Genomic DNA, 12,342 nt, shown 5'->3' on the forward strand with positions numbered 1-12,342 from the left:
AAAGATGGGAGATAATGACTTAATTTTGAGCCTGTTACTTGGTAGAAATAGTCATATACAATATTGAAGGTCGTGTATAAAAAGTGAACCTGGGTCAAAGGCTAAACCGGTTTTATCCCTATAGAAACCACCGGAAAGTTACCACTGACGGGACTATCCTATTGGCTGCTACAATAAGACCATTTTCCAAACTAGAATGGGTTCACCAGAAGGACCTTTTTTGTTCATGACTTACATCTGCAGTTCATCTTCAAGGGAAACTGTTTACCCTTGAGTTGTTTTAGCACAACTCATACAGTAGGCTGGTTTACATAGACATTAGCACAACCACTGAATCTTTTTACCGTTGTTTTAATGAATCAATTGTTTTACATGATCTTGTTTCATATGTAACCCAATAGTGCATGCGTTCTGAATCCCTTGTGCTCAGATGAGGACAGGTTTCAGTCTGCCTGATTGTACTCGTTTAACAGAATGTGAAGTTATGCACTATTAGGGGTACTTGAAAAGCTCTCCTTAAAGTGGTCGTTCTCAGCTACATTCTTTAAAGCCTCTCCTGTTAATGCAGATTTTAGAGAAATGCTGAAGAGCCATGAGGTTTATTGAAAGGGCATAGGCTTTGGTCTGATCTTACAATCATGGCAGTAGGCGGAGGGGGGCTTGTTCTATGCCGCCACGCAGTGGTGGGTCGTGGGGATGATAGTTGGAAGCCGCTGCTCTTAGGAGAGTTGGTTCTGTTCGAGTCACCATGTGACTACTGTATGTACTTTTTAAATACAGAAAAGGGAATATTGAAAGAAACTGCTTGTCTTAATACTGTAGGATAATATGTATTGTTCTGCTAATGTTGGCAAAATAAACCTGGCTTTTTTTTCTTTCCCTTCCGATTCATTACTGAAAGATACGGCACATGCATTTACTGGATGTGGATTATTAACTGAATTGCTGTCTTGAGCTCTTGCAGGGTTTTCAATATCCAAGTTGTACAAATATTAGAGCACATTCACTTCTCTTTATAATCTGGTCCCATTTTAAAGGTGCTTTTGTGTTCCAAGTGCATTCAATCAAAAAAAAAAAATGAATATTGCTTTATATTTATATAATTTTATTACTTTTCAATCTTCTAAATGATTGACACGCCATATGACCTTCAGAAATGACAAAAATAAATCTTCTGCATGCTTACCACAGTCCTGCAAACGTGATTAAGATGTGATTGAAACAGCTCAATTGCTCATATTGACAAAGCTGTGCATATTGTGTATATATATATATATCTATATAAATATAATATATATATTAAAAAACACATTACAAACATACATTCATATACACTACCATTACACCCCTTTCTTCCCCATCCTATGGTGGAGTGTGAAGCCGATCACTTCAGACCTCGCTTTACTGCTCCCTCTTCACTACACGCAGGCTATTGCCTGCAGAGATGACATCATATCCCTGCGCTCGGCGTTATTTGCCGGCGTGTAGTGATGAGGGAGAAGTGCAGTGAGGTGACAGATCTCCCAACGAGGACTGCAGCTGCTGATCAGGCGCCTGTGCGCCCCCCTCCGCAGCTGCACCTGAGACGAGAACAAAGAGGCACAAAGGTAGGGATAGGTGGAACAGAGACCCAAAATCAGGACTGTCCCGCCCAAATCAGGACAGTTTGGGGACATGGGGTTATACTGAAAGTCTTACTGGCAGATTACCGGACCGGTTGACTGCATGTTGAAGTAGTTCCACCTAACCTTCAATAAGAGGAAGACAATGTGGTGGATCCACATGCAGCTGTCTGGTTATTCTGGTAGCCGGCTCACAGGTTCATTGGAATCAGTAGTTGTATTCCTTAAACTGTAGTAATATCCACAGCAGACAATTGTTTAGGGTCACCTAACCACACATCCACCCAACGCATTTCCTGCACCCATGCACTTAGGCGTAGGCATGAAATGCATTAGGCGGATGGGTGGTTATGTGTCCCTGAACAATCATCTGCTGCGGATATGGCTGTTAAGGAATAAAAGTTATGGATTCCAATGAACTGCCAGTGAACTCCGATTTATTTTCTTTCAACAGGAATCTTCAGTGATGAAACTTAATTTTGTCCAGAAATGTATGGAATGCCCTAGTGTGATATCACCGTCCCCCAGCTCCTCACTAGGGCCTTACTGGCAGCAAGAACTGAAATAACACTTCATGTAGTTATTGTCACTCTCACCAACGCCTCCATGCTGAACTGCTTTGACCCGAGTATGAACAGCTCATTTAAGGTTCCTCTGCATCCAAGAAGTGGCATTTAGACCAACCGATGTATAGGGTGGGAGTCCCTTGTAAAATTTGGTAATAACACCACTGTTTGAGCTAAACTCCTCATCCCTGGGACGGCCAACACCCTGCTGGTTTGAAGTCTTTTAGTGCATCTAAACACATTTAACATGCACCACCTGCTAGTATTAAGTTCTGTTAAAAAGTAAACTTACATAATTATACTTTAACATTTTGTGTCCTGCTACCGCTTCAAAAAAAAAAGGTAGGTAACCAAGTTGGTCAGCCCAACTGCTACTTTAACCTGAGACACCCCAAGGAAATCCTGAAGAAGCAACTGAACACATACCAGAAGGAATACTTACCAAAGGATTTTTATTTGTTTTATAACCTGGTGATATATATATATATACAAAATGAAAAAACAACTAGTTATTAGTAGACACTCACTGTTCGCAGGCAAAGGCATTCTGAATGCCATATCCCAATACGCATCTTCTGGGGGAACAGTTAGAGTGTTGGGCTGTGATATCGCAAAGCAATGGAGGAATCGGCGCTGCCACAGCACATGGAGTTACCACATAATTGGGATGTTTGAATATATTTCATAAAGTTTCATGAAAGCGAACATAGTCTCTTGATAAAACTTTTAACAAAATGCTTCCCATATAGCAACTTAGCAATTCAGGCAGTCCCCTGGAGTAATCCTAACGTCCTGTAGACTGCGATGGGGCTACCGCTGGTTCTTGTGCTTCTTTGTACTGCGTGGACCACGATTTAGGGTCTTTGTTCTGAATCTGCAGATACAAATAACATTCAAATAAAATGAAAAAATAAAAGACTATGAACTGACACTGGCGGCAGATTCTTGTACTGGTAGTTACAGCTGTGGGGCTGTGTTACATCACACTGAAGTCATGACACAGGTGGTGGTCTAGGTTCACTTGGAGCAAAAATTCCACAAAAGAAAAAAAGCTGCCTATATACACACACATGCCTAACTGTCTAACTTTGCATTATATTCACCAATATAGTACAGCTACTGTCTTTACACTTAACGGAAAGACCTTTTCATCAGCTCATCTGTTGGCACTACTGGCCCATACATCCCTTTCGTGCCAAATACCCCCCCCCCCCTTAACGCTTCTGTGGGTATAATACTGAGTGGTTGTATTTTCTTGCTCACCATGGAGACAAATTCTAGGATTTTCATTTTGGAGGTCTCTTTGTAAGCTCTGGGACCCCAGCAGAATTCATACTCCAGTGGGTCTGTATGAAGTATTTTGTTATACTCCAAGTACCTAGAGAACCAAAAAAAAAAATCCAGACATTAGGTCTTATGAAAAGCATGTTGAAAACTGCAATACAGTGTGTTAACAATCTGCTTTCCCCTGCCCCCCCCAATAGACATAGGACCACCACAAAAGTTAAAGTGTCTGCAGTTTGTCATTCAAACACTCATTTGAGCGACTGATTTGACCTAAACCGCATTATGCTCTGTGGTGTGATGTAAACAGTCAGGGAACGCTCTCCACAGCCTGCTCTGAACACACCAGTAACGAAAACCAGAACATTCTTCCCAATCTTTGGTAGCATTTAAATTTACAGTACAACAGGGCACCTACATGATTTAAACTGCTTTCCTCCACTGCATCTACAATTGTGTTTCCCTTCTATTGGATCAGGATATATATTTTGGTGTTCCATCATTAAGTTCTTTATATTATTGTGATGGGAAAAGGGGGGGGGGGGATATATGATTCAAGCCCGGACATTATAATGTACCTTTCAGTGGATTGCCATTCATAGTGACAAGTTTAAATAAAGCGCCCCTTCTTCCACAAGCTCCACGGCCTCTTCCTCGAAGAACACCGATCTACTAGCAGGCTTCATAAAACTTCCCTGGATTATCTTATCAGGGACTGATAAGGTAACATCCTTTTTAGATATAACATTGACTTTGGAAAAGGCTAGACAAATGGAATGTGTGTCTTTCGGCACTAAAGTAAGGACAGTATTACTGTAGTTGCTAGATTATAAGACAAATACTCTTATAAGACAAGTGGTATTTGCACTGGGGGAAAAAAAAAAAACCTTGTTTTATAATCGAGGTAGTATTCTAATCAGACCTCAAATGAGGTCTATCTATGAGACTAAGATCCAGATCCCCCACAGCGGTGCAGGGGAACCTGGATCCTCCTGTCTGGGAACCTCAGTTGCTGTCAGCACTTCCACCGGGCGTCTATCACAGAGCACCGGCGAAAGTGCCGGCAGCACCAGAGGTTGTCTACGCACATCGCGTATACCTTCCCCGGCTGCAAGAAAGGAGAATTCTCTTCTCTGCCAGTCAGTGAACGTCCGCTTGATGAATGCAGATCTAAAGTTACAATTCGTTGTCATACTGCCCAAATCGCAAAACCATTACCATCAAGAAGTGTTCCACACTACGTACTTTTGTTTTACAAATTCATCAGTTACGAGCTTCCGCACATCTCCAAAGTCATCATGCTTCTCCCTTAAAATGAAAACGCATAAGCACTTTGTAAACAGTTGATAACAAAACAGAGGAATGTGTGTTGGAAAAATAAAAAAGCTTGTCAAGCAGCATTTAAAGACATACCCATGGTCAATGCGCAGACGCCTCAGCGTTTCCCAGATAACAGCTGCCATGCAATAAAAACAACATTATTAATCTATAATGCAGTACAACAACACACAAGGCATTCTACAGACCAAAATACATCTAAACTTCAGAAACATGGAATAACCTTGCACACCTGAACAGGATAAAGCAGATCTGTCACTTTCCCAAATTCTAACCGCTTACTGTATATAATGGCAACAGCCGTCCAGCATCCTGTCATAAGGAATTGCAGGACTTTCCCCTCTCACAAGGAAGGAAATTACTGGGGCTAATTTACACAGATCATCAGCTTCCCCGTGGAGAGATGGTTCATAAGGAACTAAAAAGGCAAGCAAGCAATCTATACTTCATTTCAATATAATCAGTCATAATAAATCGGTGAAGGCAACACAATGGCCAAAAGCACTGGTACAACACTCACACTCTTTCACGGTATTCCCTTTCATAAAGATGAGGCTGAGTATTACTGTGAGCAAACCCAGTTTCGCTGTGTTGTCATCCCTGGAAAGAAAGTCAGAAACGTAATCATTTCAAGAATACTACAATCTAAACCTCCGACTTAATGCCAAATAAAAGAGCACACCGTATATACAGTAGAACCTACTGCAGCACAGAATAAGATCACAGTCTTCTGATCGATGACTTACACTTTCATTCCATCACCTTGCAAGCGATCCAATCTGTTGACAAGAACATATACGTGGTTCTTAGTGTCTATCTCTTCCAGCTGAAAACCAAACACCTGAAAATGAGGACATACTATGCTTTAGTAACAGCAAAGGACCATTTCAATTAAAGACATATATACAATACATTGGTAGGGAGGCAACAGGTGATTGCTCCACTATGCCAGTACGAAGCATTTCTCAATGCAATTCTCCTGTTAGCTGCCTCCTGAAGAGGCCTAACAAACACAGGAACTAAGTACAAAAGTATAAACCTGTGTGTGTAATTTTTTTATTATATATTTTCAGCAGACCGGCAAACCTTAACTCACCTGCCGCAGAGAATTCTTGGCACGTTGAAATATTTCAGGGTACACATCTTTGTATTCCTTTATAACGTTTTTTACAATATCTGTGGGAAATCAGTTGAGTTAAAACCTAAGGAGACTATTTATGAAGTTATTGTGCAACCCCTGACAACAGCCCAACTGTATATGGTAGTAATATTTAACAAGCCTCTGATCATCGTTCTGAAGACTGGCAAGCGGTTCCTCCCAAGTCTCATTATGGCAACAAACCAAAAACCCTGAAGACCCCACGCGGAGATCACAGTTGAAATGAGAATCTTTGAGGTCTAAATCCAGATTAACATGAATGGCAGCCTGCTGACTAGCACCTGAGGTTATCTGTATGGGCAGAGCCAGCCTTAAGTGATCTGGCACCCCTTCTCTCTATCATCCTCCTCCCCCCCCTTCTCGCTATCCTCCTCCCCCCCCTTCTCGCTATCCTCCTCCCCCCCTTCTCGCTATCCTCCTCCCCCCCTTCTCGCTATCCTCCTCCCCCCCTTCTCGCTATCCTCCTCCCCCCCTTCTCGCTATCCTCCTCCCCCCCCTCGCTATCCTCCTCCCCCCCCCTCGCTATCCTCCTCCCCCCCCTCTCGCTATCCCCCCCCTCTCGCTATCCTCCCCCCCTCTCGCTATCCTCCTCCCCCCCCCCCTCGCTATCCTCCTCCCCCCCTCGCTATCCTCCTCCCCCCCTCGCTATCCTCCTCCCCCCCTCGCTATCCTCCTCCCCCCCCTCGCTATCCTCCTCCCCCCTTCTCGCTATCCTCCTCCCCCCCTCGCTATCCTCCTCCCCCCCTTCTCGCTATCCTCCTCCCCCCCTTCTCGCTATCCTCCTCCCCCCCTTCTCGCTATCCTCCTCCCCCCCTTCTCGCTATCCTCCTCCCCCCCTTCTCGCTATCCTCCTCCCCCCTCCCTCGCTATCCTCCTCCCCCCTCCCTCGCTATCCTCCTCCCCCCTCCCTATCCTCCTCCCCCCCTTCTCGCTATCCTCCTCCCCCCCTTCTCGCTATCCTCCTCCCCCCCTTCTCGCTATCCTCCTCCCCCCTCCCCTTCTCGCTATCCTCCCCCCTCTCGCTATCCTCCTCCCCCCTCCTTCTCGCTATCCTCCTCCCCCCTTCTCACTATCCTCCCCCCCTTCTCGCTATCCTTCCCCCCTCCCCTTCTCGCTATCCTCCCCCCCTCCCCTTCTCGCTATCCTCCCCCCCTCCCCTTCTCGCTATCCTCCCCCCCTCCCCTTCTCGCTATCCTCCCCCCTCTCGCTATCCTCCTCCCCCTCCCTCTCGCTATCCTCCCCCCCATCTCGCTATCCTCCTCCCCCTCCCTCTCGCTATCCTCCCCCCCTGTCGCTATCCTCCTCCCCCCCCCTCTCGCTATCCTCCTCCCCCCCCTCTCGCTATCCTCCTCCCCCCCCTCTCGCTATCATCCTCCCACCCTCTCGCTATCCTCCTCCCCCCCTCGCTATCCTCCTCCCCCCCTCGCTATCCTCCTCCCCCCCTCGCTATCCTCCTCCCCCCCTCGCTATCCTCCTCCCCCCCTCGCTATCCTCCTCCCCCCCTCGCTATCCTCCTCCCCCCCTCGCTATCCTCCTCCCCCCCCCTCGCTATCCTCCTCCCCCCCCCTCGCTATCCTCCTCCCCCCCTCTCGCTATCCTCCTCCCCCCCTCGCTATCCTCCTCCCCCCCTCTCGCTATCCTCCTCCCCCCCTCTCGCTATCCTCCCCCCCCTTCTCGCTATCCTCCCCCCCCCTTCTCGCTATCCTCCCCCCCTCCCCTTCTCGCTATCCTCCTCCTCCACTTCTCGCTATCCTCCCCCCCTCTCGCTATCCTCCTCCCCCCCCTCTCGCCATCCTCCTCCCCCCCCTCTCGCCATCCTCCTCCCCCCCCTCTCGCCATCCTCCTCCCCCTCCCTCTCGCCATCCTCCTCCCCCCCCTCTCGCCATCCTCCTCCCCCCCTCTCGCCATCCTCCTCCCCCCCTCGCCATCCTCCTCCCCCCCTCGCTATCCTCCTCCCCACCTTCTCGCTATCCTCCTCCCCACCTTCTCGCTATCCTCCTCCCCCCCTTCTCGCTATCCTCCTCCCCCCCTTCTCGCTATCCTCCTCCGCCCCCTCGCTATCCTCCTCCCCCCCCTCTCGCTATCCTCCTCCCCCCCCTCTCGCTATCCTCCTCCCCCCCTTCTCGCTATCCTCCTCCGCCCCCTCGCTATCCTCCTCCCCCCCCTCTCGCTATCCTCCTCCTCCCCTCGCTATCCTCCTCCTCCCCCCCTCGCTATCCTCCTCCTCCCCCCCCTCGCTATCCTCCTCCCCCCCCTTCTCGCTATCCTCCTCCCCCCCCTTCTCGCTATCCTCCTCCCCCCCCTTCTCGCTATCCTCCTCCCCCCCTTCTCGCTATCCTCCTCCCCCCCCTTCTCGCTATCCCCCCCCCCCCTGAGGGAGTCCTGCGGTGGGAGCAGGAGGCACCCGTCTTCCCGCTCTGCCGGCATTTCATGTTGAGCGCCGGAATATGATGCTTCGGCACTCAACATGAAATACCGGGACACCACGGCGGAGTCACGGAGAGTGAGGGGCGCTCAGCGGTTGCTTAAAAGTGCACGAGCGACTGCTCGGCGCCCCTGCCTTTAATTAAAGCATCTTTTTATGCAACTTGTTTTAATTTAAGTCCTGGACAGGCACTCCTGCTGCCATGGCGCCCTGTGGCTGCACAGATCGCACACCCCTAAGGCCGGCCCCTGTGTATCGGAAAGCCATTACCAAAGTTACATAAAACCCAATTTTTTGCAATTCCTAGAATCTGTCCAGCAAAATGTACTTCGCGGTTTGTTATGACATGTGCAAAAATGAATCCCTCAAGTAAATAAAAAAAAAAAAAAAGAAGGATAACTATTCTGACACCAGGAATACGACAAGAAAGACTCACCTGCCCGCTTTATAGGCAGCTTCTTCTGGTCTCTTATCAAGAGGTACTGTACTACCTCACCCACCTACACAGAAAGATACCTTAACACTTTTATGATAATAGAAAATATTATATATACACACTTTGTGGTATTATAGCTAACCAGATGCACAATTGTAGACTATTCTGTTTGACTAGTGATTTTCTTCTCCCATCGGTTCAAAACGTTACTAATGTAACAGTTTATGGACATGTATGTACGCACACACACACGGCAAAGCATAACAGGCACTACGCATGTATTCCCACTACGCCTCCTGTATTAACGCCCAGCATACCTTAAGGTTGATTTGCTCTGGAGAATGTTTGGCCAAGTTCTTCTGCACCTGTGATGCTGACTGTGTCTGATAGATAGAGTCATCTTCCATCTCCACATCTTCATCCTAACAAACATAAAAAGTGTTTAAAATGGCCTTAATCTCACATGCATGCACATAACGCTTCAAAATGCAAGACAGAAGACCCAGATTACAACATAAAGCACATTCACTGTATGCTGCCTGCAGGACAGGAAAGCCACCAATCTTGATGCCCCCTTGGACTTTATGGACAGCAGCAGTGCATTTATGTATGGTGTGGTATAAACCGCCTGTGAGGAGTCTCACCATAGGCAGCTCTGAGCACACCAAATTCACTGATAAACCATATACACACACACGCACAACTACATTCACTACCAGGGCACTATGGGTATTTTAACATACATGTCGGAGAGACAGACATACTGTGCCTTTAAGTCTTTACCGGCATTACCTGGAGAAGAGAGGCATCCCGGTGAGCACTGGGCCGGCCCCGTCTCCGTGGCTGAGTCATGTTTATTAGACCTGAAAGACGGATAATAAACACCTTTACACAAATTACCTTTTACAGGAGTATTCGCTGCCAGCAGCCCCACATTGATCAAATTCATTCATTGGCGAATCTGTGACTACAGGGAGGTGCTGGGTGAGAATAAACCACCAGAGAGTCAACTTCGACAGCCATGACGGAGATCTGCTACACGCACAACGCCTGATCCGCGGATCAACACATTTTGATGATGATGACGTGGAAATGGTAGGCAGTGGATGGAATATTGTCATCATTCATCGGGAGCCTGGATGGGGGTGTTAGGATCCCAACACTGTCCGCCACAAGGAACTCACAGGCTCGAATATTTAATTGTAACTAAGAAGTTACACCAGGAGTAGTTTCTGTGCATTTACATGGGGGCCCTCATCAGACCCCCACAGGTACTCACACTGAGCCAGCACTGGAGTCAACCAGCGGTCACACACAGCAGGGGGAACGCATTCAAAACAAAAAGAAAGCCCACACGATGGCCGGAGCATCCCACTATGCGGTGTCTGAACAGACGCAGGCTTTCACACTACCCACAACGGGTTAATGGAGACCACAAGCTCAGCTGAGCAAAAATATTACCCTGTTATGCAAACAGTTATGTGACGCACATTGTACAGCACCAGAGAATATGACAGCGCTACATACACCAACATAATACATGCTAGGAACCCTTTCGGAAATTGGCTCACTGTATGGAACCCACTGCAGATTACACACGAGTGGGTATATTATCACCATTACCAGAGAAGGGGTAGTCACTGCACGCTCCCGCTCTTTAGCACACAGACGGGAAAACTTAACCCGCCCTTGTTAAGTAAAAACACAACGACTTTTCTGCATAAATTACATCATATTATTTAGTCAATACAGACGGTGACACGCTGCGGCCTACCCCGAACACACAGCTTATAAACGAAACGATATATAAATGTATCTACCTGCCCTCTCCGCTTTATTCCCGCTTTCCACCTCTCGCTCTCCGGGAAAGAAAGGGGTTACACGGAAACGCGCCCTCCAAACAGCTACCGACCGGCTGGCGCTTCTCTGCCGCTGGCGCTCCACTGCCCCGGGCTCCCCCGGCTTAAATACAAACCGAAAGCACGACTTTACCCGCCATTAGTCTTCCATCATAAACTCCGCCCCGCCCAATTAGGTAATCCGTACCACGCGACCGGACAGTGAGAGGGGAGCGCTGATTGGCTGCTTCTATACCCTTAGTATTTGGCTTGGGTGGGCACTGAAGACAATGAATGCCAATGCTCTGCTGGAGGGGTACTGGAAGTAAATATCCATTTCGCTTTGTTCGTAAATGACGTAAGAATGCTATTATATAGATGCAGTCCAAGGAACTTTTACTTTTCTGAGAGGGTGGTAGATACATGGAATAGCCTCTCTGCAGAAATAATAGAGATTAAGACAATATGGGAATTTGAACCTGCCTGAGCCAGGCTTTAGGATATCCTGAAACTAAGACCAAGGGCTGATTATATATATATATATATATATATATATATATATATATATATATATATATATAAATATATACAGCCCAACGTCCCCTGTCAAATGCTTTGTTTGCATTAATTGCCCCTTTAAGGAATCAGTGAATGACTTGGGATGGGTAGATCATCAATTTAAACATTCAAAATGTATAACTTTATTGGTTCTCAGACACTGAAACGCATAATAATGTGTAAAATAAACACTATAAAAATGTCTACTGGCTCCGCTTCCCTTCACAACACTGCTGAGCGTGCCTAAATCATACCTGCCAAGTGTCTCTTTTATGGGACAGTCGCTCTATACTCCTTTGATGTACCTGTTTTGTAGGAGCTCCAAACGTTTTGTGCGTATCTCAGTGTTCTACAGCCAATAATGTAACAATACTATGTGTATAAACAACTGAGAATGTGTTTATAAATTCACGTGTAAATAAAATATATTCCTCTTCTGAACGTCTACCTTAGTTTTATTACTAGCAGGTCATGTTGCTATAAAAAGTCTAGCCCTGCCCCTAGCCACACCCATAACCACGCCCTCTAAACGACTGTCACCCACTTTAGGGGTATATATTCTATATACCGGTGGGTATAAGAAAGGGTCCTGTCTACTGCATATGTAAGAAAAGTAGCCTTTTAGTAGCAGCAGTTTGTTGCCCCAATCTCAGCGTTTAGGGGCAGATTCTCGGGGCGTGGAGCTGTCTCCTTTCTATTCTACACACTGCTGTGATCAGATCTAACACTCCCAATTGGAGCTTTTTTTCCCAGTATGTTCCGGATGATTTTCCTGCTTGAATGCAGGTGAATCAATGAAGCATGTCTTGACGAGCCATTTGATTAACACATTAAAGACACGACATAGAATATCCCCAATCGGCCATTAAAGGGTTAACGTTGCAAGAGTTTTAGGGTCCCCTCATTTAGAAAGTCCCTACTTGGCAGATCCTTATCAGGGGCCGGGAGCACTCAAGCAGGGCCGTATAACTATTGGTACACAGGTGCTGGTGAAACCCTCACTTTTTTATGACCGTAACGTTTCAGTGAGGCAGTATTTTAATAAATACGGTAGTATACAGCATCATACCTCCCAAGCTCCCCTATTTAAAAGGGACAGTCCTTTTTGACCAAATC

General features: G+C 46.8%; 1 protein-coding gene and 1 long non-coding RNA gene across 5 annotated transcripts in view; one reads left to right on the plus strand and one right to left on the minus strand.

Moving 5' to 3' along the window:
• LOC128503499 (uncharacterized) overlaps positions 1-875 on the plus strand; it is a 289,541-nt gene extending 288,666 nt beyond the window's left edge. For both annotated transcript variants that reach the window (XR_008355248.1, XR_008355247.1), the window contains exon 2: positions 655-875. This is a non-coding gene — a long non-coding RNA (uncharacterized LOC128503499). The remainder of the gene's footprint in view (positions 1-654) is intronic.
• A 1,753-nt stretch (positions 876-2,628) lies between these two features.
• LOC128502949 (non-structural maintenance of chromosomes element 3 homolog) lies at positions 2,629-10,894 on the minus strand. 3 transcript variants are annotated; one of them, XM_053472920.1, is made up of 11 exons: positions 10,823-10,894; positions 9,623-9,693; positions 9,148-9,252; positions 8,831-8,894; positions 5,907-5,986; positions 5,557-5,651; positions 5,331-5,410; positions 4,886-4,928; positions 4,718-4,780; positions 3,452-3,566; positions 2,629-3,062 (listed from the first exon to the last, which is right to left on the minus strand). In XM_053472920.1, the coding sequence occupies exons 1-11, from the start codon at positions 10,827-10,829 to the stop codon at positions 2,973-2,975; spliced, it is 813 nt and encodes a 270-aa protein (XP_053328895.1). In that variant the 5' UTR covers positions 10,830-10,894; the 3' UTR covers positions 2,629-2,972. The 3 variants fall into 3 exon arrangements, with proteins under 3 accessions (XP_053328895.1, XP_053328897.1, XP_053328896.1); XM_053472922.1 differs by having other exon boundaries at positions 10,806-10,826; XM_053472921.1 differs by lacking the exon at positions 10,823-10,894 and adding an exon at positions 10,651-10,692.
• Positions 10,895-12,342: the final 1,448 nt, after the last annotated feature.

This window comes from Spea bombifrons, chromosome 8, assembly GCF_027358695.1.
Source record: "Spea bombifrons isolate aSpeBom1 chromosome 8, aSpeBom1.2.pri, whole genome shotgun sequence".
Classification (NCBI taxonomy): Eukaryota; Metazoa; Chordata; class Amphibia; order Anura; family Pelobatidae; genus Spea; species Spea bombifrons.